This window comes from Microcaecilia unicolor, chromosome 10 (genome assembly GCF_901765095.1).
Source record: "Microcaecilia unicolor chromosome 10, aMicUni1.1, whole genome shotgun sequence".
NCBI lineage: Eukaryota > Metazoa > Chordata > Amphibia > Gymnophiona > Siphonopidae > Microcaecilia > Microcaecilia unicolor.
The window spans coordinates 206534140-206553698 of record NC_044040.1 but is presented as its reverse complement, the minus strand read 5'-3'; the positions used below and the strand labels follow the sequence as shown (position 1 = coordinate 206553698).

Here is a 19559-nt window from a genome sequence, read left to right as displayed (position 1 = left end):
TGGTTTAGGCAATATTTTCCCATGTTAATCCTATGCTTTGCAGTATGTTTTTAGCACAAAGTGCAGCAGTAAAACCATTTGTGCTAAAAGGTCATGCAGTGGGAATTCAAAATTCCTTAGCAAACCTCCAGTGGCCTATATGGATGGGTTATGCATGCCTACTGGCCGCTGTCTTCTGATGTGGTTTTGTTGCAACTTTTTTTTCCCGCCAGTCAGTTTTTCTGTGGCAGTCTTCTCCTCCTGAGGTAGATGTCTGTTTTTTTTTGGTTTTTTTTTTTTTTGGGGGGGGGGGGGGGGGGCAGTATTGAAGAGACTGCATCCTGTTTTGTACCTTGGTTAAGATTGATAGCTGGTCAGCAAAAGGACCTGGCAGCTTTTCAGGCTACAATAGTGCTTTACCTTGAGGATGTTGCTTTGACTTCCCTTCTTGGTGGCAGGCTAGTCCTACTTGTCAAGAAAAGCATCTTCTGATCCCAAGGGTGAGGTTAAGAATCTTTTGAAGGAATTTGAATTTAGCATAGCTGGCATCTGATAGGGATGTATGCATGCTTCTGGGCTATAGGGTGACTAGATTTTTGCAGGGAGGTGTTATACCGGTTATATGCTCATCAGATGCAAATGCATCAGTGATGTGAGTGGCTTGATTGAGGAGTTGCAGGTATCAGAGCTGGAGAATGAGGCTGGAGCTAGGGCTTCTTACAGGTGCAGGGATTCCAAGTAATGAGGTAAGACTGAAGGCTGTTGTAGCTTTTCTTTTGGAAAATGTTGCATTTGGCATAGTTTTGAGAAGGTTGAAGAGGCAGAGAGAATGGGAGGGTATGCTGTTGTGTTTGTAACCAAGCCAAATGTCTGACCTCGCTTTTCTTTCTTCCTTAGTGGGATGTTTGTGAGCTGCAGTGGTGTGCTATGAGACAACAACTGAGTATATAGGCAAGACATCTATCCTGTCCCTTGAGCAGTGTGGGGAAAAAATAATATTAATAGTAAAGACTGACAGACCCTTAGGTGGAATTTTACACCTCACCAGTGTGCCTACCCTACTACAGAGTTTGGTGCATCAAAAACACCTTACCTACTAGCACCTTGCATCTAAATCACCCACCTCCAGCCTATTACTGAGTGTATTTAAGATCATGTAATGACTGCATCATAACACTGTAAGCCACATTGAGCCTGCAAAAAGGTGGGGTACAAATGCAATAAATAAAGATCCACAGAGGCAAACCTTACCGACTAGCCCTTCTGTAATATCACGTGAAGATGTTAAACCAGCCCAAGGATTGACCTCTACAGTACATCTCTTGTAACATCCTTTTCCAAAGAGCATACTCCATTTACCACTACCCTCTGTCTCCTTCCATTTAACCAGTTTTTAACCCAGTCATTTTAGGTCCCATACTGAGGACATTCAGTTTACTTATCAATTGCCTGTGTGGAACTGTCAGGCTTTGCTAAAGTCTAAATACACATCTAGCACCCCTCCCACATACAACTGTTTGGTCACCCAGTCAAAGACGTCAATATGAGATTGGTCGGGCAAGATCTGCCTTTGTCCTGCAGTCCATTCAATTCGAGAAACTTCACAATCCTCTGCTTTAGAAGCATTTCTATTAGTTTACTCACAATTTGAGGGCAAGCGGACTGATCTGTAATTCACAACCTCCTTTCTTCCGCTGTTCTGCAGAAGGACCACCTCTGCCCTTCTCTAGTCCTCTGGGACTACTCCAGATTCTAGGGAAGCATTGAACAGGTCAGGCAGCCTGAACTTCAAGTTCTATGAGTACCCTCAGATGTATCCCTTCAGGCCCCATCGCTTTGTCTAGTTAGCCAGTTCCTCACAAACAGTCTTCCGAGAATCGGTCCAGGTGTACTATATATCCATCCTCAGCATTTTTTCTGCGGTCCCGCACCTGCCCTTTCATCCCGTGAACACTGAATATAAATATTTATTTAGCACTTCAGCTTTACCCTTATCAGCTTCAACATATTTCTCCCCCTCAGCTGTGAGCCTCACAATGCTATTATGGCACTTTGTATTGGCTATCTTTTCCTCCATTTGCCTCTTCACTTTGATGACAGCTTTTCTAGTTATTTTTGCCTGTCTTCCTCTGAGTCATCTTGTAATGTATAAAAACTAACATTCCTTAGCATCCCTCTGGACCGGACCAGGATTTGACTGATGGGTTGTGCTCGCCTACTAGCAGGTGGAGACTGAGAAAATAAACTCTGACTCTAGAGAGCCAATAGGAGCCCCTGGTCATGTGACCTTAGCCTCAGTATTTTCTCAGTCTCCCAGCAGGTAGGAAGCGAGCCCATTAGTCTCTCTTTGTCTTTTTTATTAGAGGTTAATAATAACTACAATGCTACCTCTTCTTCTGTGCCTAGGAATTCTCTGTTAGACGTGGGCAGGTAGGGATTTCTTTTCCTTTCTTTTACAGCCTCTGTGGGTGTTAAACTCGGGTGTCCCCAGGTCCCTCCCCATACGTAGCTGGGAAGGGCTACCCTTTGTTTAGAAAGGTGTATGTCTTTGGGAGAGGCAGCCACTATGGAAAGTTAAAAGTACAAGTATTTTTTTTCCCTTCCCCAGCATTTTAAATGAGCAAGTTGTAAAAAAAAAAAGGGGGGGGGGGAGACAATTCTCAGATGGCTAACGAGCTCCATAATTGTAACGAGCAGGCTTAGCTGTTAAAAAAAAAAAAGAGGACAAGAATTTAATGGTGTCTGGGGTTTTTTGATGCAACATTTTCTTCCTCAGCAGTTGTTTCTCCGTTTCTTTACGCTTGGGCAGGGGGAGCCAGCTTGTTTAAAAAAAAAAAAAAAAAGAGAAAACGGTGCAAAGTATTGTTGCTCAGTCAGACACAGCTCCGCCATGCAGAGGAGGCTACAGCATCTGCTGGGTCAGCGCCGGAGTTTTGCATTTTCTTTAGGGCCTCTTCGGGTACAGTCAGCGATGTCCAGCTTGTTTAAAAAAAAAAAAAAAAAAAGTGGTGCGAAGTGTTGGGGCTAGGCCAGACAGAGCCCTGCCAGGTTGAGGAGCCATGTTTTTATTTGTCAGCGCCAGAGCTTTGCGAAAAAGGTTAAAAAGAAAATAAAAATACTGTCAGCAGCGCGCAGTTGCCGTAGTCGGCGCTTATAAATTTTGCTGTTCTTTCGGAGTTTCATCGGGGCCGGTGTTGTCTCCGTATCTCGGAGCCGATTTCGCAGGCTTTTATTTCTTGGCCTTCCCGCTCTACTCCACTTGTTGCGGAGGTGTTAGGCGCGCTGTTGGGGATTGCCTCAGGGCAAGAGCCGCGAACGGTGGCCATTTTCAGTAACCCTCCTGTAGCAATGCGTCATTTATAAAGGGCACTTCAGTTCCAAAGTGTATTTTTTCCCATCTCTGTGCACTCTTTATCTGTGATAAAAATCCACATCGTATATGCAGGCAATACTTGGAGGAAATTCTTTTTGGGGTAAGTTCCTATATGCATCTTCACTATTAACTCTGGTCTTCTTTTGTCATTGCCATTGATTGGGGGTCAATCTGCGTTATCTGTTCTGGTCAATTGATTGAAACTTTCCACATAGTAACATAGAAGATAACAGCAGTAAAAGACCTGCACAGTCCATCCAGTCTGCCCAACAAGATAAGCATCTTTCTATAATAGCTTAGTTCTTTTCAAGAATTTCCCTCGTTTTACGAACTTAATAATTTTCTCTATTGGCATAGAGTGGGTTGTTCTCATGCCATGGGCATATATAAGCTTTTCTTATTTTGTGAGGGACAGTCCTGTCTATTAAGCACCCAATCTCTCAGCTGCCTTAGAGGGCATGCCCTATTATAATTACTCGTGACTCCTCTCTTATTGTTTCATTTAAGAATTTCTCTTAATGGCTGTAGTATTATACAGTGTTCTATTAACAATTTGATAAATTTTCTCTATAGGCATAGAGTATATTGTTTTAGTTACCATAAGAATATATAAGCTCTCTCATATTCTCTGAGGGACTGCCCTGTCTATCAAGCTCCCAAATCACTCAACTGCAGGCATGCTTTATTCATGTTTTTCCCTTCTTTTCCAACAGTCTTGAAGCCTCTCACTATCAGTTCACCATTGGCAAATTGTAATTTCCTTAGCATCCCTCCGGACCGGCCCAGGATTGGACTGATGGGTTGTGCACGCCTACCAGCAGGTTGGAGACTGAGAAAAAAACTCTGACTCTAGCGAGCCAATAGGAGCCCTGGTCATGTGACCCTAGCCTCAGTATTTTCTCAGTCTCCCAGCAGGTAGGAGTGAGCCCATTAGTCTCTCTATATTGTCTTTCAGCTTTTTCTTTATTGTTGGCTTTAGTCTGCCTTTATTCTGTGCCACAGGAATTCTTTGAGGCTTGTTAGGTGTTCTTTTCAGTTTGGTTGACTTTCAGCCTCAGGGGTGAAAACTCGGGTGTCCCGGGTCCCTCCCCCCTTGTTCCTCCCCACCTCCCTTATTATTTAATTCAATTTCAAAGGGAAGGGTTGCCCTTTGATTAGCAAGGGGATTTTACCTTTGGGAGAGGCAGCCAGATGTAAAAAGAAGCTAAATTTGTTTCTCTGCCACGGACCTCTTCAGTCCCCTTTGATTAAACGAGCAGGCAGCTCTGTTACTGTCAAGTGTGTGTGGTGTGGCTGATTAGCATTTCCACAGCAGGGGAACATAAAGAGCACAGATTTCTTTGCCTGGTCTGGCTCCCTTCTCTATTTGTTTTCGGGGGATTTGTGTGGTTAATTGAAGCGCTGTTTAAAAAAAAAAAAAAAAGTACAGTTTCGGCGCGAATTGGGTACGCGCGTGCACGCGCGCGTCAGCGATGTCGGAAAAACTTAAGCGCTGCTCCGTTTGTCAGCGTCGCGGTGTTTCATCTTCAGGCGCTTGTAAGTATTGTACAGCGCTAGCGGGAGCGTCGGGTCCGGTTTTGCCGGCAGCGGTTCAGACAGCTGGTTCGGTCTCTTCACCGGCGCGCTCTGATCCCGTGGTTGCTGAAGGGTCAGGCGCGCCCCCGGACTCCGGAATGCCGGTTTTGGCGCGAACGGTGGCCATTTTGAATTCGTCCTCCCCTTCTCCCTCGCAGCCTGCAGGGCTTTCGGTACCTCCGTTGGATGTTTTTTCTGCAGGAGCACTGATGCAGGCTGGGCCTACTCAGGCAAGGGGGTTTCCTCCTGAGTTTGTGCTCCAGATGTATCAGGCTTTTTTGCTGCAGAAGGGGGATTCTTCAGCTGAGCCAGGGCCTTTGAGTATGGCTGCTCCCCCTCCCTCTAAGAGATCTAGGGAGGGAGATTGGCGGGAGCATTTGGAGTCAGTTCATGATCAGGAAATGCCCTTTTTAGAAGAAGAGGAAGATCTGGCGGAACATATCTGGGAGGAATCTTCTTCTCCAGATCCTGAGGCCAGTTCTTTTGCTCAGGGAGAAGATCCTTCTGTAGCCAGAGTTTTCCATAAGGATGATTTGCAGGAGCTAATTTCTATGGTGTCTTCTACTTTGAACTTTGAAGATTTACAGCCAGCTTCGGAAGTCCGTAAGGTCGATTTCTTGATTAAAGGCTCTAGGTCTGCTTCCAAGACTTTTCCTATGCACCAGGATATTTGGGATGTTATTAAAGCGCAATGGGAGTCCCCCAGATGCGGTTTTCCGGCAGTCCAGATCTATGTCTCGTCTCTATCCGGTTCCTGAAGTTGATAAGTCTTTGCTTAAGGTGCCGGTCGTGGATGCCGTGGTGTCGGCGGTGAATAAGCGGAATACAGTCCCCGTAGATGGCGGAACAGCTCTTCGGGATGTTCAGGACAGACGTCTGGATTCTCTGCTCAAGAATAGTTTTGATGTTTCTTCCTTGGCAGTACAGGCTGCCATTTGTGGGTCCTTAGTGGCTAGGGCCTGTTTTAGGTGGGCAGAGAGAGTTCTGGACAGGACTTCGGATGATCTTCAAGCTATTGATCTAGAGGTGGCTAGGATTGAAACGGGAGCGGCGTTTCTGGCGGATGCCTTATATGATTTGTTGCGAGCATCTTCTAAGTCTTTGGCTTTGGGAGTCGCTGCTCGCCGGTCGCTGTGGTTGAAAGGTTGGTCGGCGGATGCGGCCTCCAAATCCAAATTGAGCAAGTTTCCATTTAAAGGTTCCTTTTTGTTTGGGGAAGAATTGGATAAGTTGGTTAATTCCTTAGGAGATGCTAAAGTTCCTCGATTGCCGCAAGATAGACCCCGCCTGTCCGGTAGAGGTCCAGGTAGAGGTTTACGTAGATTTCAGACTGGTCGGGGTTTTCAACCTCATAAATCTCGATTCTACAATAGGACACAGTCCTTTCGGGGTACTCGCAGAGGAGCGAGTTTCTCCTCTCCAGGTTTTAGATCACAGACCCATCCTTCCCAATGAAGGGGCGAGGGCCTCTCCTCTGGTGCCTGTCGGAGCTCGTCTTTCTCAGTTCTATCAGAGGTGGGCCCACATAACTTCAGATCAGTGGGTCTTGGAAGTTATACGAGACGGTTATGCCTTAGAGTTCGCAAGGCCTATTGCAGACGCCTTTCTGGAGTCTCCCTGTCGTTCTCCTCTCAAGGTGAGGGCGGTTCAGGAGACTCTACAGAGGCTGTTAGATCTTCACGCTATCTGTCCAGTCCCTCCCGAGTACAGGCAAGGCCGGTATTCCATTTATTTTGTAGTTCCCAAGAAGGAAGACTCTTTTCGCCCTATATTGGACCTCAAGCCAGTCAATCGCGCTCTCAGAGTCACAAGTTTTCGGATGGAGACCCTGCGATCAGTCATAGTCGCAGTGCGCCAGGGAGAGTATTTGACAGCCTTGGATCTCACAGAGGCTTATTTGCATATTCCCATTCGTCCGGCTCACCACAAGTTCTTGCGCTTTGCAATTCTAGGGCAGCATTACCAGTTTCGCGCTCTGCCCTTCGGTCTGGCGACAGCTCCCCGCACTTTCACCAAAGTTATGGTCGTGGTGGCTGCGGCCCTCAGGAAGGAAGGGATTCTTGTTCATCCATATCTAGACGACTGGTTAATCAGAGCAAAGTCTTATCAAGAGAGTTGTCGTGTCACAGAACGAGTGATGCAGTTCTTGCAGTCTCTAGGTTGGGTAGTAAATGTGTCAAAGAGTCGGTTGGTTCCTTCTCAATCTCTGGAGTATTTGGGCGTCACGTTCGACACGACACAAGGCCGAGTGTTTCCACCGCAGGCCAGGATTCTAAAACTCCAGTCTCAGATTCGGGCCTTTCTTCAACAGCAGCGTCCGTGTGCTCGAGATTATCTTCAGATTCTCGGATCCATGGCAGCCACCATAGAAGTAGTACCCTGGGCCAGACTCCATATGAGGCCTCTTCAGTGGTCTCTTCTATCGCGTTGGTCCGCTCAGAGGGAGTCACTATGGAGGCGTCTGCCTCTCCGCAACAGAGAGCGCAGCTCGCTATTTTGGTGGCTGCGGATGAAGAATCTCACAGTAGGCATGCCTTTGGAATCTCGCTGGATACCGTTAACAACAGATGCCAGTCTCCGAGGCTGGGGAGCGCATTGCCTGGGGCAGTGGGCCCAGGGTCTTTGGTCTCAAATGGAAGCAGTTCAATCAATCAATTTGTTGGAGACCAGAGCGATCGGGTTGGCCCTGCAGCACTTCAGGGCTCTACTAATAGGCAAAGCGGTCAGAGTTCTTTCGGACAATGCCTCGGCAGTGGCCTATGTCAACCGTCAGGGGGGAACGAAATGTCGTCTCTTGTGTCGGGAGGCGGAGAGTCTCCTCGCCTGGGCGGAGATTCACCTCTCGGCCATTTCAGCATCGCACGTGGCCGGAGTGGAAAACGTTCAAGCCGACTTTCTCAGTCGCCACACTCTCGATCCCGGGGAGTGGTCTCTCAGCGATCAGGCGTTTCGGTTGATAGTGGAGCGTTGGGGCACTCCAGTTCTAGATCTGTTTGCATCCAATCTCAACACGAAAGTCCCTCGTTTCTTCAGTCGTCGAAAGGATGTAAGAGCGGCAGGGGTAGACGCTCTCTTGCAACAGTGGCCCTCCGACCTTCTTTACGCGTTCCCTCCGTGGCCGCTAATAGGCCGTCTCCTACAGATGATCGAAGATCACGGAAGACCGGTAATTTTGGTAGCACCGGATTGGCCGCGGCGTCCTTGGTACGCGGATCTACAGCGGCTATTGGTGGCGCCTCCTCTTCGGCTACCAGTTCACAGGACTTTGCTGGTTCAAGGGCCAGTTCCACATCCAGATCCGGGTCGATTTTGTCTTACGGCTTGGCTCTTGAACGAGCCCGTTTAGCTAAACGGGGTTTTTCAGGACCGGTGATTTCCACCATGCTTAGGTCTCGTCGACGTTCCACTTCGCTAAACTATATTCGTACTTGGAGAATTTTTGAGGCCTGGTGTGCAGAGGCTGACATCCTTCCGTTTCGAGCATCTGTACCTCAGATGTTGGATTTTCTACAGCGAGGGTTGGATAAAGGGCTGTCTCTTTCTTCTCTTAAGGTGCAAGCGGCAGCTCTTTCCTGCTTTAGAGGTCGGATTCGGGGTAAATCTTTCTCCTGTCTTCCGGAGGTGGCTCGTTTTTTAAAGGGAGTCAGCCTTCTTCGTCCTCCGGTAAGATCAGTCTTTCCATCTTGGGATCTTAATCTGGTTCTTTCGACTCTCACGAAACCACCTTTTGAGCCTTTGCAAGCATGTTCTTTGAAGGATCTAACGCTTAAGACAGTGTTTTTGGTGGCTATTGCATCGGCTCGGAGAGTCTGAGTTGCAAGCTTTTTCATGCAGATCTCCTTTTCTGCAGTTTTCCAATGAGCGTGTGGTTATTCGTCCGGTTCCCTCCTTTTTGCCTAAAGTGGTATCCCGTTTTCATCTGTCCCAGTCAGTGTTTCTTCCTGTTTTGGGATCGGCCTCAGGGACGCAGGAACAGCGACAGTTACATACTCTGGATGTTAAAAGAGTGCTTAAGCGGTATCTCGCAGTTACTGAAGATTTTCGACGCACGGACCGTCTTTTTCTACTGTTGGCCGGTCACCGTAAGGGGTTGGCGGCTTCTAAGCCCACATTGTCTAGGTGGATCAAGGAGATGATAGGGTCAGCCTACCTTTTGGCAGGTAAAGCTGTCCCGAACTCTGTTAAAGCTCATTCAACTAGAGGGCAAGCTGCGTCCTGGGCCGAGTGTTCATTGGTTCCACCAGCGGAGATTTGTAAGGCAGCGACTTGGTCCTCTCTCCATTCGTTTTCTAAGCATTATAGGCTTGATGTGCAGTGTCGGCAGGAGGCGATTTTTGCGTCGCGAGTGATTTCAGCGGGTCTGCTGGGGTCCCTCCCGTAGGACTACTGCTTTGTTACGTCCCATCAGTCCAATCCTGGGCCGGTCCGGAGGGATGCTAAGGAAGGAGAAATTAGACCTTACCTGCTAATTTGCTTTCCTTTAATCCCTCCGGACCGGCCCAGGCCCCTCCCGTGTTCTATATTTCTGTCTAAGTTTCTATGTTCAAGTGTTGGTTGCAGAGCTGTTTTGTTTGCAAGTTTAAAAAAAAAAAAAAAAGATGATGCATTTTCTATGCAGGCCATACCGCTGCTCTGGTTAGAGTACGTGGTGAGCCACAATGATTGGGCCATACCGATGCTCTGGTTAGGGTTTTCGGTGAGCCATTGTGATAAGGCCATACCGCTGCTCTGGTTAGAGTACGTGGTGAGCCAGGATAGTCTGGCCATACCGATGCTCTGGTTAGGGTACTCGGTGAGCCATTATAATAAGAGCACGTACTTACTAGTGCTCTCTGGCTGCTTGAATTCCTTGAGGCACAGACTGTTCTTTCTGCTTTGTTATGAAAATACTGAGGCTAGGGTCACATGACCAGGGCTCCTATTGGCTCGCTAGAGTCAGAGTTTTTTTCTCAGTCTCCAACCTGCTGGTAGGCGTGCACAACCCATCAGTCCAATCCTGGGCCGGTCCGGAGGGATTAAAGGAAAGCAAATTAGCAGGTAAGGTCTAATTTCTCCTTTTCTGGGTTGGTTCAGTATGCCTATGCATATCATCTCCTATCCCTTCCTCTTCCTTAGAGGTCAGTCTTGTCTCCACCGCTTTCTCCAAGTGGCTGTGGCACTAATTCACCTTTTCAGTTAAAGTATTTTACAAGTCTGTCTTTTTCTTTTTCCATTTTCGTTCTATGCGCCCTCACTCCAGAGCTTCCTTTCAATTGGAAGGGAACTCGCTTACTTCTTGTGCATTTAGGTCTTCGGTACATAAGTATTGCTGTAATGTGAAAGACCAAAAGTCTAGCATTCCTTTCTAAGGAGTGTGGGTTTGGTACATGTCTGTGAGGGAGGAGACATGACCATGGTACGAGGATTGGGGAGATCCAGGGAATTAAAGGTCAGTGAATCATATGTCCATACTGAGCAAATGGTTGAACCTACTCAAAAAAAAAAAAAATAAAAACAATAAATAAAAAAATAAATTTTCCTGTCCAGAGTGTGCTACCAGAACTGGTGGACACCTATAGACAGAGTTTAACCAGCTATGAGATGCCACAGGGATAGGGCTGGGGTTTGCAGCCCTATTTAGGTAGTGTCCTTGGTCACCCTTCCTCTTCTCCCCAGACCCCAGAAAATGGCTAGTTTTTTTGCTTAAGCATTAACCGGTCATTTTCGGCAGTACTCTTCCTTCCATTCTATTTTAGATCTAATAGGATGTTCATCACACTCTTAGGGTCACAATTTTTTGTATGGGGAATCCTCGGTCAGTCATGGTGACAGTTCAGCGAGGGGAGTATTTAACGGCCTTGCATAGGTCAGAGGTTTAGTTTCATGTTCCTATTTGGCAGGTTCATTGCAGATTCTGGCGCTTTACGATTCTAGGTTGACATTCCTAGTTTCGTGCCCTGCTCTTCGGTCTCGCGGCAGCTATGCGCTCGTTCTCCTAAGTTACGGTCGTAGTAGCAGCACCACTCATGAAACAAGGGATCCTCGTTTTCATCCTTACCTAGACGACGGGCTAATTGGAGACTGTCTTATCAGCAGAGTTCTCAAGTAATGCACCGGGTGGTGCATTTCTTACAGTCTCTAGGTTGGGTGGTGCATGTAGCCAGGCCTCTTATTGGACCTCTCTTCAGATATCTCTAATGTTCTCCCTTTAGTCAGGTTGGCGCAGAGTCTTTAGTCTCCTCTGCAGCTTTATATTTTTCTTGGGGACCTTGAGTCTTCGGCCATTTCCTCGCTCTATTCTACAGAGTACAATTTTCCGGTCTAGTTCCCAAGAAGGACTTTTTCCTTCATCCTATTTGGAATCTCAGGGTCATCAATCGCGATATTTAAGTATCATCTACTTATCACAAGAACTTTAGTTCAGTCATAGGGGTGCTTCGTGCAGTATACCTTTTGGCAGAAGCTTGTATGTATATGGTATTTTCTGGGGGACCACAGCATTTCGGTTACCTGCGGGTGAAGTTTGTTCCTTTACGGACAAACAAGACGGGGAGAGTTATGTTGGTCTTTGCCATGGCAATCGGTTCTGCCATCCACCGCGGAAGAACTAACAGTATACTTTTGAGTTTGTAATCAGTGAGGCTCTTGTCATGGGTGGATATTCGTTTAACTGCCTTTTCAGCTGACCATGTGGCGGCAATCGAATCATTACAAGTCATTTTTTCTTAGTTGTCTCACCCTGCATTTAAGTGAATGGACGCTCATCCTTTCAGCGTTGCTACCTCACTGCGACTCTTCAGGGCTATCTCTTTTTTGCCTTCAGCTTCACAAACATTTCTTGCTTCTTCCGTCCAGCAACACTCTTGGCGGAGTCAGGGATAGACGCCATCGTTTAAGCAGGGGTCTTTCTTCCGTCAACTCACAAGGCATTGTCTTATATTTTAGAAATATATATATTCCATCTTTCATCCATACCACACTTTATTTGGTCTTATGGTTTGACTCTTTTGTGAGTTTTCTTACTTAAGAACACATTTTTACGCTTCAGTAGTTCTTTCTATGCAGCGGTTGCGTTGTTGAGCCTCGTCTCTCATTTGTTCTTGATTCATTTTTTTGTTGGTTTTCATAAAGGATTACTCTTTTCTTCTGCAGTTTTTTGTTTTTTCCTGTTTCTGAGGCCTGATATGGCTTCGTCCTTTTGGAAGTTCTCGTTTACTTTAAGGATCTTAGTCTCACAATCTTAATCTTTCAGCTCTCGTAGGTCCTCTGTTTGGCTTGTTTTCTTCTGGTGTCCTTTACGGGTTTTTTCTCTTTACAGCACTGTTTTTCGGGTAGCCCTTGTTTTTTATTTCAGGGCCTTCACCTAAACCACGGTTTTATTTCAGGTTTTCCTCTTAAACCACTGTTTCCTGGTAGCCATAGCCTTTTTCTATAATGTTTTTTCCTCTTCAAGCAGTGTTTCCTAGTAGCCATTGCAGTAAGTAGATCCATGTGTGGAGTACTTCTACAGTTGGTTACTTCTTTTCGGCCTGCTGTAGTTTCGCGTTTTCACCTTTCCCAATTGGTGTTTTTCTTATTTGTTTCGTCCTTCTAGCCAGTACATGTATGGGTTTGGTTGTTTCTAACCCGCTATATGTCGACGGATTGAGGAAATGAGAACTTCTATTTGTCTTCTCACTGAGAGGGCAGTTCCACAGAGTATTACAACATATCCCACAATTTCAGAAACTGGCCCTATTCTTACTACAGCAATTTTTGGTGCTCTTGATGAGCATTGGTAAGATGGCCACCTACTCTTAGCTTCATTCTTTTGCTCATTGAGCCACACTACATATTAGTTGTTGCCAGGAGGCGGCCTATGCAGTATGAATATTTCTATTTCAGATTACTGCTTTGGTACTTCCCATCAGTCCAATCCTGGTCTGGTCCAGAGGGACGCTAAGGAAGGAGAAATTAGATCTTACTTGCTAATTTGCTTTCCTTTAGTCCCTCTGGAACGGACCAGGTTCTGTCCACTCTTTCGATTATTTTATTCAGTAGCAAGTGTATACATTCCCTTACAGTTTGTGGAACGATTAAAAAAACAAAAACAGATGTTTAGATACTGCTATGTATATAAAACTTTACGAGATCCATACCACTTCTCTGGTGGTTGCTGATGAGCTCTAATATGAATGGGCCATGCCACTTCTCTGGTGAGAGTTGTTGGCGAGCTCTAATACAAATGAGCCATACCACTTCTCCGATGAGAGTTGCTGGTGAGCTCTAGTACTCGGTTTTGCCAAGGAATTTTGTGGCTGCTAGGATTCCATACGGCACAGGTCTTTCTTTCCTGCTTTGTTATTCAAATACTGAGGCAAAGGTCACATGACCAGGGCTCCTATTGGCTCTGTAGAGTCAGAATTTTTTTCTCAGTCTCCACCTGCTAGTAGGCGAGCACAACCCATCAGTCCAATCCTGGTCCGGTCCAGAGGGACTAAAGGAAAGCAAATTAGCAGGTAAGATCTCATTTCTCCTTTTTCCTTACCTTTTCAACTACTATGTTCGAGAACCAGAGTGGCCTTCTTTTCCTATTATGTTTATGTAATTTCTAACAAAGTTTGTCACCTTTAGAATAGCTCCTTTCAGTTTTGCCCACTGATATTTTACTGTCTTCAGCTGTTCCCATCCAACTAACTCTGTCCTGAGAAATTCCCTCATCTCAGCAAAGTTAGTTATTTTGAAATCTAGGACCTTCAATTTCAAATAAAACTTTCTCCTCAGTCTTAATATTAAACCACACCATGCGGTAGGCACTAGATGCCAAATATCTTCCACCTACCATCAGAAACATTTTCCCCATTTGTAAGCACCAGGTCTAGAATCACTCCATTGCGCATTGGTTCTATCACCTACTGCTGGAAAAATTCTTCCTGTAGAGAATCTAAGATATCTCTGCTTCTAGAAGACACTGCAGCAAGGATGCTCCAATTGATGTCCAGAATATTAGTCACCTATTAGTAGTACCTCTCCTTTATTAGCTATTGTGTGAATGTCTTCCATTAAATCTGTCCATTTCTTCTGACGGAGGATGACATGTACATTACACCAATGTAAATACATTTTCCTTTTCCTCTTACTAGTTTAACCCACAGCACCTCTTCCTTAGCCCCATGTCCTGCAATTCTGTTAACATGTAATTCCGCGCCACCCTTTTTTCCTACCCTGTCCTTGAGATTATAACCAGGTATAACTGTCCCAATCATGGTTCTCTGTGAGCCATGTCTCAGTAACTACCACTAAATCCAAATTGGCTTCTATCATTGCAGCCTCTAGATTTAGAAATTTGTTTCCCGTACTACGAGCATTGGTATATAAGGCTCTCCATATTTTACTCCCCCCCCCCCCCCGGTTCTATAAAGGTATGTCTTGCCCTTCTAAGGGTTATTAGTGACTTTGGAGCTTCTCACCCTTCCCCACCCAATTTAGTTTAAAGTCCTCTGTCAGTTTAGCCAGTCTGTTAGTAAAGACACTTTGTCCCTTCCTTGATAGATGGACACCATCACCGCGCAGTAGCTCTTAGAATATCATCCCAGGGTCAATGATGCCGAAGTGCACAGGTTGGCACCAGCTATACATTCAGCCCCAGGATGCAAGCTTCCCTCATCCGGCTTTTACCTTCAACAGGAAGGATTGATGAGAACACTTCCTCTGTGGCTAGGTGCTTCATGGAATCCTGCTTGACATGTCCAGTGGGAAACACCTAGTAGTATCATCTGTGCCAACATGGATGAGCAGCGTAGGATAGTGATCAGTAGGCTTGATGAGTCTCAGCAAAGTTTGTTACAGCTCAAATCTTGGCGGTTAGCTTGACGGAGTTTAAAAAGGGGTTAGATAGATTCCTAAAGGACAAGTCCATAGACCGCTATTAAATGGACTGGAAAAATTCCTCATTTTTAGGTATAACTTGTCTGGAATGTTTTTACGTTTGGGGAGCGTGCCAGGTGCCCTTGACCTGGATTGGCCACTGTCGGTGACAGGATGCTGGGCTAGATGGACCTTTGGTCTTTCCCAGTATGGCACTACTTATGTACTTATGTACTAACACATTGCCCTAGACAACCTGTCTGGCTGGCAGATGGGTGCTTCAGTACTCCTTAGAAGAGGATCATCAACCACCACTATCTTTCTTATTAGCCACTGATCCAGCAGCTTTGGGATTTTGATTGTAGTTTCCTCCTGTGATTGAGATGGTTTCAGCTCTTTTACAGTCAGGGCTGCAAACAGATTCTTCATGTCAACACAAGATGGAGTTGGGGGTTGATTTTGCAAGACCTGGTACCATGTGTCCAGCTGTCCTCTTTCTCCATTAGATTATGTCTCCCTTTGCTGGAGATCACCACCTTAATCTGCAACAGCCTCAGACTTCTGGATACATGGTATCCACTGTCAGTGTCTCCTCTGCAAAACATTACACATAGTTTACAGTTCATTCAGATTTTCTATACCACTTTATCTGACAAATAGAGCAAAGTAGTGTGCAGACTAGTTCATAAGAAAAAAAAAAAGTTTGAAAGGTACATCATTTGTAATATAGAAAAGGAATCAAACAATACAAACATTCATCAGTGTCTTAAGGGGCTCAAAACCACATTTACAGTCACAAGAGTGGCCATGTACCAAGCATACCAATGCAGTGACCACAGGATTTTGTTCCCTCCATCTGTTCACCAGCTGGCTCTCCAAATGTTTGGTGGAAAAGGATGTTCTAATAAGTTTTGCCTAGTAGTAGATACCAAAATCTGCCAGAAGGTTGACCCAGAAAGGTGTAGATAACAAGGTAGAAGATCTAGAGTTTGGCAGTTAATAATTAGTCTTACCTAGATTTCAGCAAAGCCTTTGACACGGTTCTTCAGAGAAGGCTCTTGAATAAACTTGATAGGCTTATGTTAGGACCCAAAGTGGTGAACTGGATTAGGAACTAATTGACAGACAGATGCCAGAGGGTGATGGTTAATGGAGTTCATTCAGAGGAAGGTAAGGTGAGTTGTGGAGTGCCTCAAGGATTGGTACTGGGGGCAGATTATGATCAATATATTTGTAAGCAACATTGCTGAAATGGTAGAAGGTAAGGTTAGCCTTTTTGCAGATGACACCAAGATTTGTAAGAGTGGACACACCAGAGGGGTGGAAAACATGAAAAAGGATCAGCAAACATTAGAATAGTCTAATGTTTGGCAATTAAAATTCAATGCAATGAAGTGCAAAGTGATGCACTTTGGGAGTAGAAATCCAAGGGAGACATACGTGCTAGGAAGTGAGAGGATGATATTCATAGACAGGGAGAGGGATCTTGGGGCAATAGTATCTGAGGATCTAAAGGCAATGAAACAGTGTGACAAGGCAGTGGCTGTAGCCAGAAGGATGCTAGGCTGCATAGAGAGATGTAACCAGCAGAAGAAAGGAGGTGTTGATGCCCCTCTACAGGTCACTCACTGGTGAGGCCCCACCTGGAGTACTGTGTTCAGTTTTGGAGAGGAGCAACATAAACTCCAATAATTTGGAACTTGAGGAGTGTCAGGAAAATTTTTACGGTCTGTGTCCTGTAAATGACAAGACAGATTTGGATTTGCTGGAGTGGGCTTTGACAGCAATTGCACTAGTTGGAACATAAGGACAGAGCCGGGTGGACTGCTATGGTCTTATGTCCCAGAAAGATCATGATACTCAATCATGTTCATTGTTGATTATGAATATGACTGTTAAAGAAATGAACAATCCAGTCTGCCCATCTGCTGTCGCTTACTATAGCTGCATTGAGCCTGCCATGAGTGGGAAAGCACAGGGTACAAATGTAACAAAAAAAAAAAATATATATATATAGTAAGTCAACAGCAGATAAAAGCCAGCATGGGCCATCCAGACCACCCAGTAAGAAAAGCAGCATTCTAGCTGCTGCTGCATACAAAATGATGGCATATAAATGCCATATGGGCCCATTCATACCATCCACTATCTCTTTCACCCCCTAAAGAGATACCACATGCCTACCCCACGCTTTCCTGAATTCAGTCCTCATCTCCATGGGAGGTTGCTCTACACATCCATTATCCTTTCCATAAAGGAGCATTTCTTTAAATTACTGCCGAGTCTATCCCTTTTAACTTCATCTTATGCCCCCTTGCTCCAGAGCTTTCTTTCAGAGATATTTAAATGTCTCAATCATATCTCGTGTCTCATCTTTTTCCCCCCAAAGTATTCATATTGAGATGTTTAAGTCTGTCCCCATACACTTTATGATGAAGACTTATGACCATTTTAGTAGTGCCCTGTGGAGCAACCACATTCTGCATGCATCTGTTTGTTACATTTGTACCCCGCGCTTTCCCACTCATGGCAGCCTCAATGCAGCTTACATGGGGCAATGGAGGGTTAAGTGACTGGCCCAGAGTCACAAGGAGCTGCCTGTGCCGGGAATCGAACTCAGTTCCCCAGGACCAAAGTCCACCACCCTAACCACTAGGCCACTCCTCCACTGTTGCTACTATTTGAGATTCTACATGGAATGTTGCTATTCCACTAGAAGTCGGCCCTTGCAGATCACCAATGTGGCCGCGCAGGACGTCAGACTCACAGAAACTGAAGCCTGCGCAGCCTTCTACATGGAATGTTGCTAGTGGAATAGCAACATTCCATGTAGAATCTCCAATAGTATCTATTTTATTTTTGTTACATTTGTACCCCGCGCTTTCCCACTCATGGCAGGCTCAATGCGGCTTACATGGGGCAATGGAGGGTTAAGTGACTTGCCCAGAGTCACAAGGAGCTGCCTGTGCCTGAAGTGGGAATCAAACTCAGTTCCTCAGGACCAAAGTCCACCACCCTAACCACTAGGCCACTCCTCCACTGAAGGTGTGGTCTCCAGAATTACACACAGTACTCTAATGGGGCCTCACCACAATTTGATTTGTGAAACTCGAAAGGGAGTAGAACAGTAGGAGGGGTGAAATTCTATTTTGCGTAAGAGAAGAGCATGAGCTGTGAAAGGCCAGATGGACGTTTGGAGGCCTTAAGAAAGAAATGGCCAGTAGGAAAAAAAGGGAAGAGAGATAGTGGGTCTGTATTAAGTCTAGTGAAACTTCATTTGAAGTACTGTGTGCAGTTCTGGAGACCACAGCATGAAGAGATACAAACCATATGGAAGTGGTCAAGAGGGTAGCTTCTGACATGATTAACCATATTCCTGATAATGCATATGGGAGACAGACCAAGATCTATAATTTCAAAGTATAAATACACAGGAGTTAAACCTTTTTCAGTAGAAAGGAAGCTTTGGAATTTTTTTTTTTTTTGGGGGGGGAGGAGGGCATAGGATGAAAAGGGGTATAACTCAAGAGTAATAAGGAACTATTTTGTTAATGAAGTGTAGCAAAATGTGTGCAACAGCCTCAGTGTAACTGGTGGAAACAAGAACAATATCAGAATTGCAGAAACCAAGTTCCAAGGCACTGTGAAAAAGAACAGGTAGATCCTGAGCTATTGGTTTCAATGTACAGGCTAGCAACACGGTATGGTCTGTCTGTCATCTTTTTCTAGTATTTCTGTGTACTGCTCATTGGCCACCTAGGACCATTAAAGTACCTGTCTTCTTTCTCTTCCTGAATCAAAAGTGCACGGTCTTGCTCAGGCCATGCCTTACGTGATCTGAACTTGCCATAGCATCACTGCCTGCACTATGGGGTTCACTTAGTGGAATTTTAAGAAAATTTTAAAAAACACAATCCTGACACTATCCAGTCGGTTCCAGGACAGCCTGCTGGATACCAGATGTCTGTCAAGAATGCAGTACAAAGCAATCTGTACAGCCTAGAATACTACATTTTTAATTACAAAACTATACAAGAGTAGAGCACACTATTTCTAAACAATTCAGAAAACTAGCATATCTCACTAAAAAAATACACCAGATAAATTCAAAATGTATTCAAAATCCACTGAAGAAAGAAAGAATTCAGCTGTTTTAAGTCAGCTGTTGCACAAGAATGGCACAAAGACTGATCAACTGTAGGTATTCATCAGCACCATCTGCCAGGCATTTATCAACTTCCTGCAAGAAAAAAAAAATTAAGTTCATAACAATCCTGAGATGAAGAGAATATTAGTAAGTACACAAGAGGGAAACAAAGCATGTCAAACAGTTTGGAGGTAGTTAAACAAAGGCTAACATTTATGTAAGAAAACTGAACCCACAATGCAGCAGAGGAGTGCAGACTATACATTAGTGAAGTTTAACATAGTCAAGTATTTCCAGACAAAGAAAGGTGTGGTAGCCGTGCTAGTCCACTCTTAAAGGTTATCAATAGAAATCAAACAAAATAAAACATGGAAAAGAAAATAAGATGATACCTTTTTTATTGGACATAACTTAATACATTTCTTGATTAGCTTTCGAAGGTTGCCCTTCTTTCTCAGATCGGAAATAAGCAAATGTGGTAGCAGATAGTATAATGCATAAGCTCCAGTGATAACAGTGGGCCAGAATTACATTCAGCAGGGATACTCACCTGTAGCAGGTATTCTCTGAGGACAGCAGGCCATTCATTCTCACATGTGGTGATGTCATCCACATCACCCGGCGTGGAATGTTTGACACAGCGAACTACAGCATTAAGAC

At 45.1% G+C, this 19559-nt stretch overlaps 1 protein-coding gene across 1 annotated transcript in view; it reads right to left on the bottom strand.

Moving 5' to 3' along the window:
* Positions 1 to 18506: 18506 nt before the first annotated feature.
* Positions 18507 to 19559, bottom strand: part of LOC115478791 (replication factor C subunit 4-like) — a 46942-nt gene continuing 45889 nt past the window's right edge. The window contains exon 11 of the mRNA XM_030216394.1: positions 18507 to 18992. Within this exon, the coding sequence (XP_030072254.1) occupies positions 18906 to 18992 (87 nt within the window). The 3' untranslated portion in view covers positions 18507 to 18905. The remainder of the gene's footprint in view (positions 18993 to 19559) is intronic.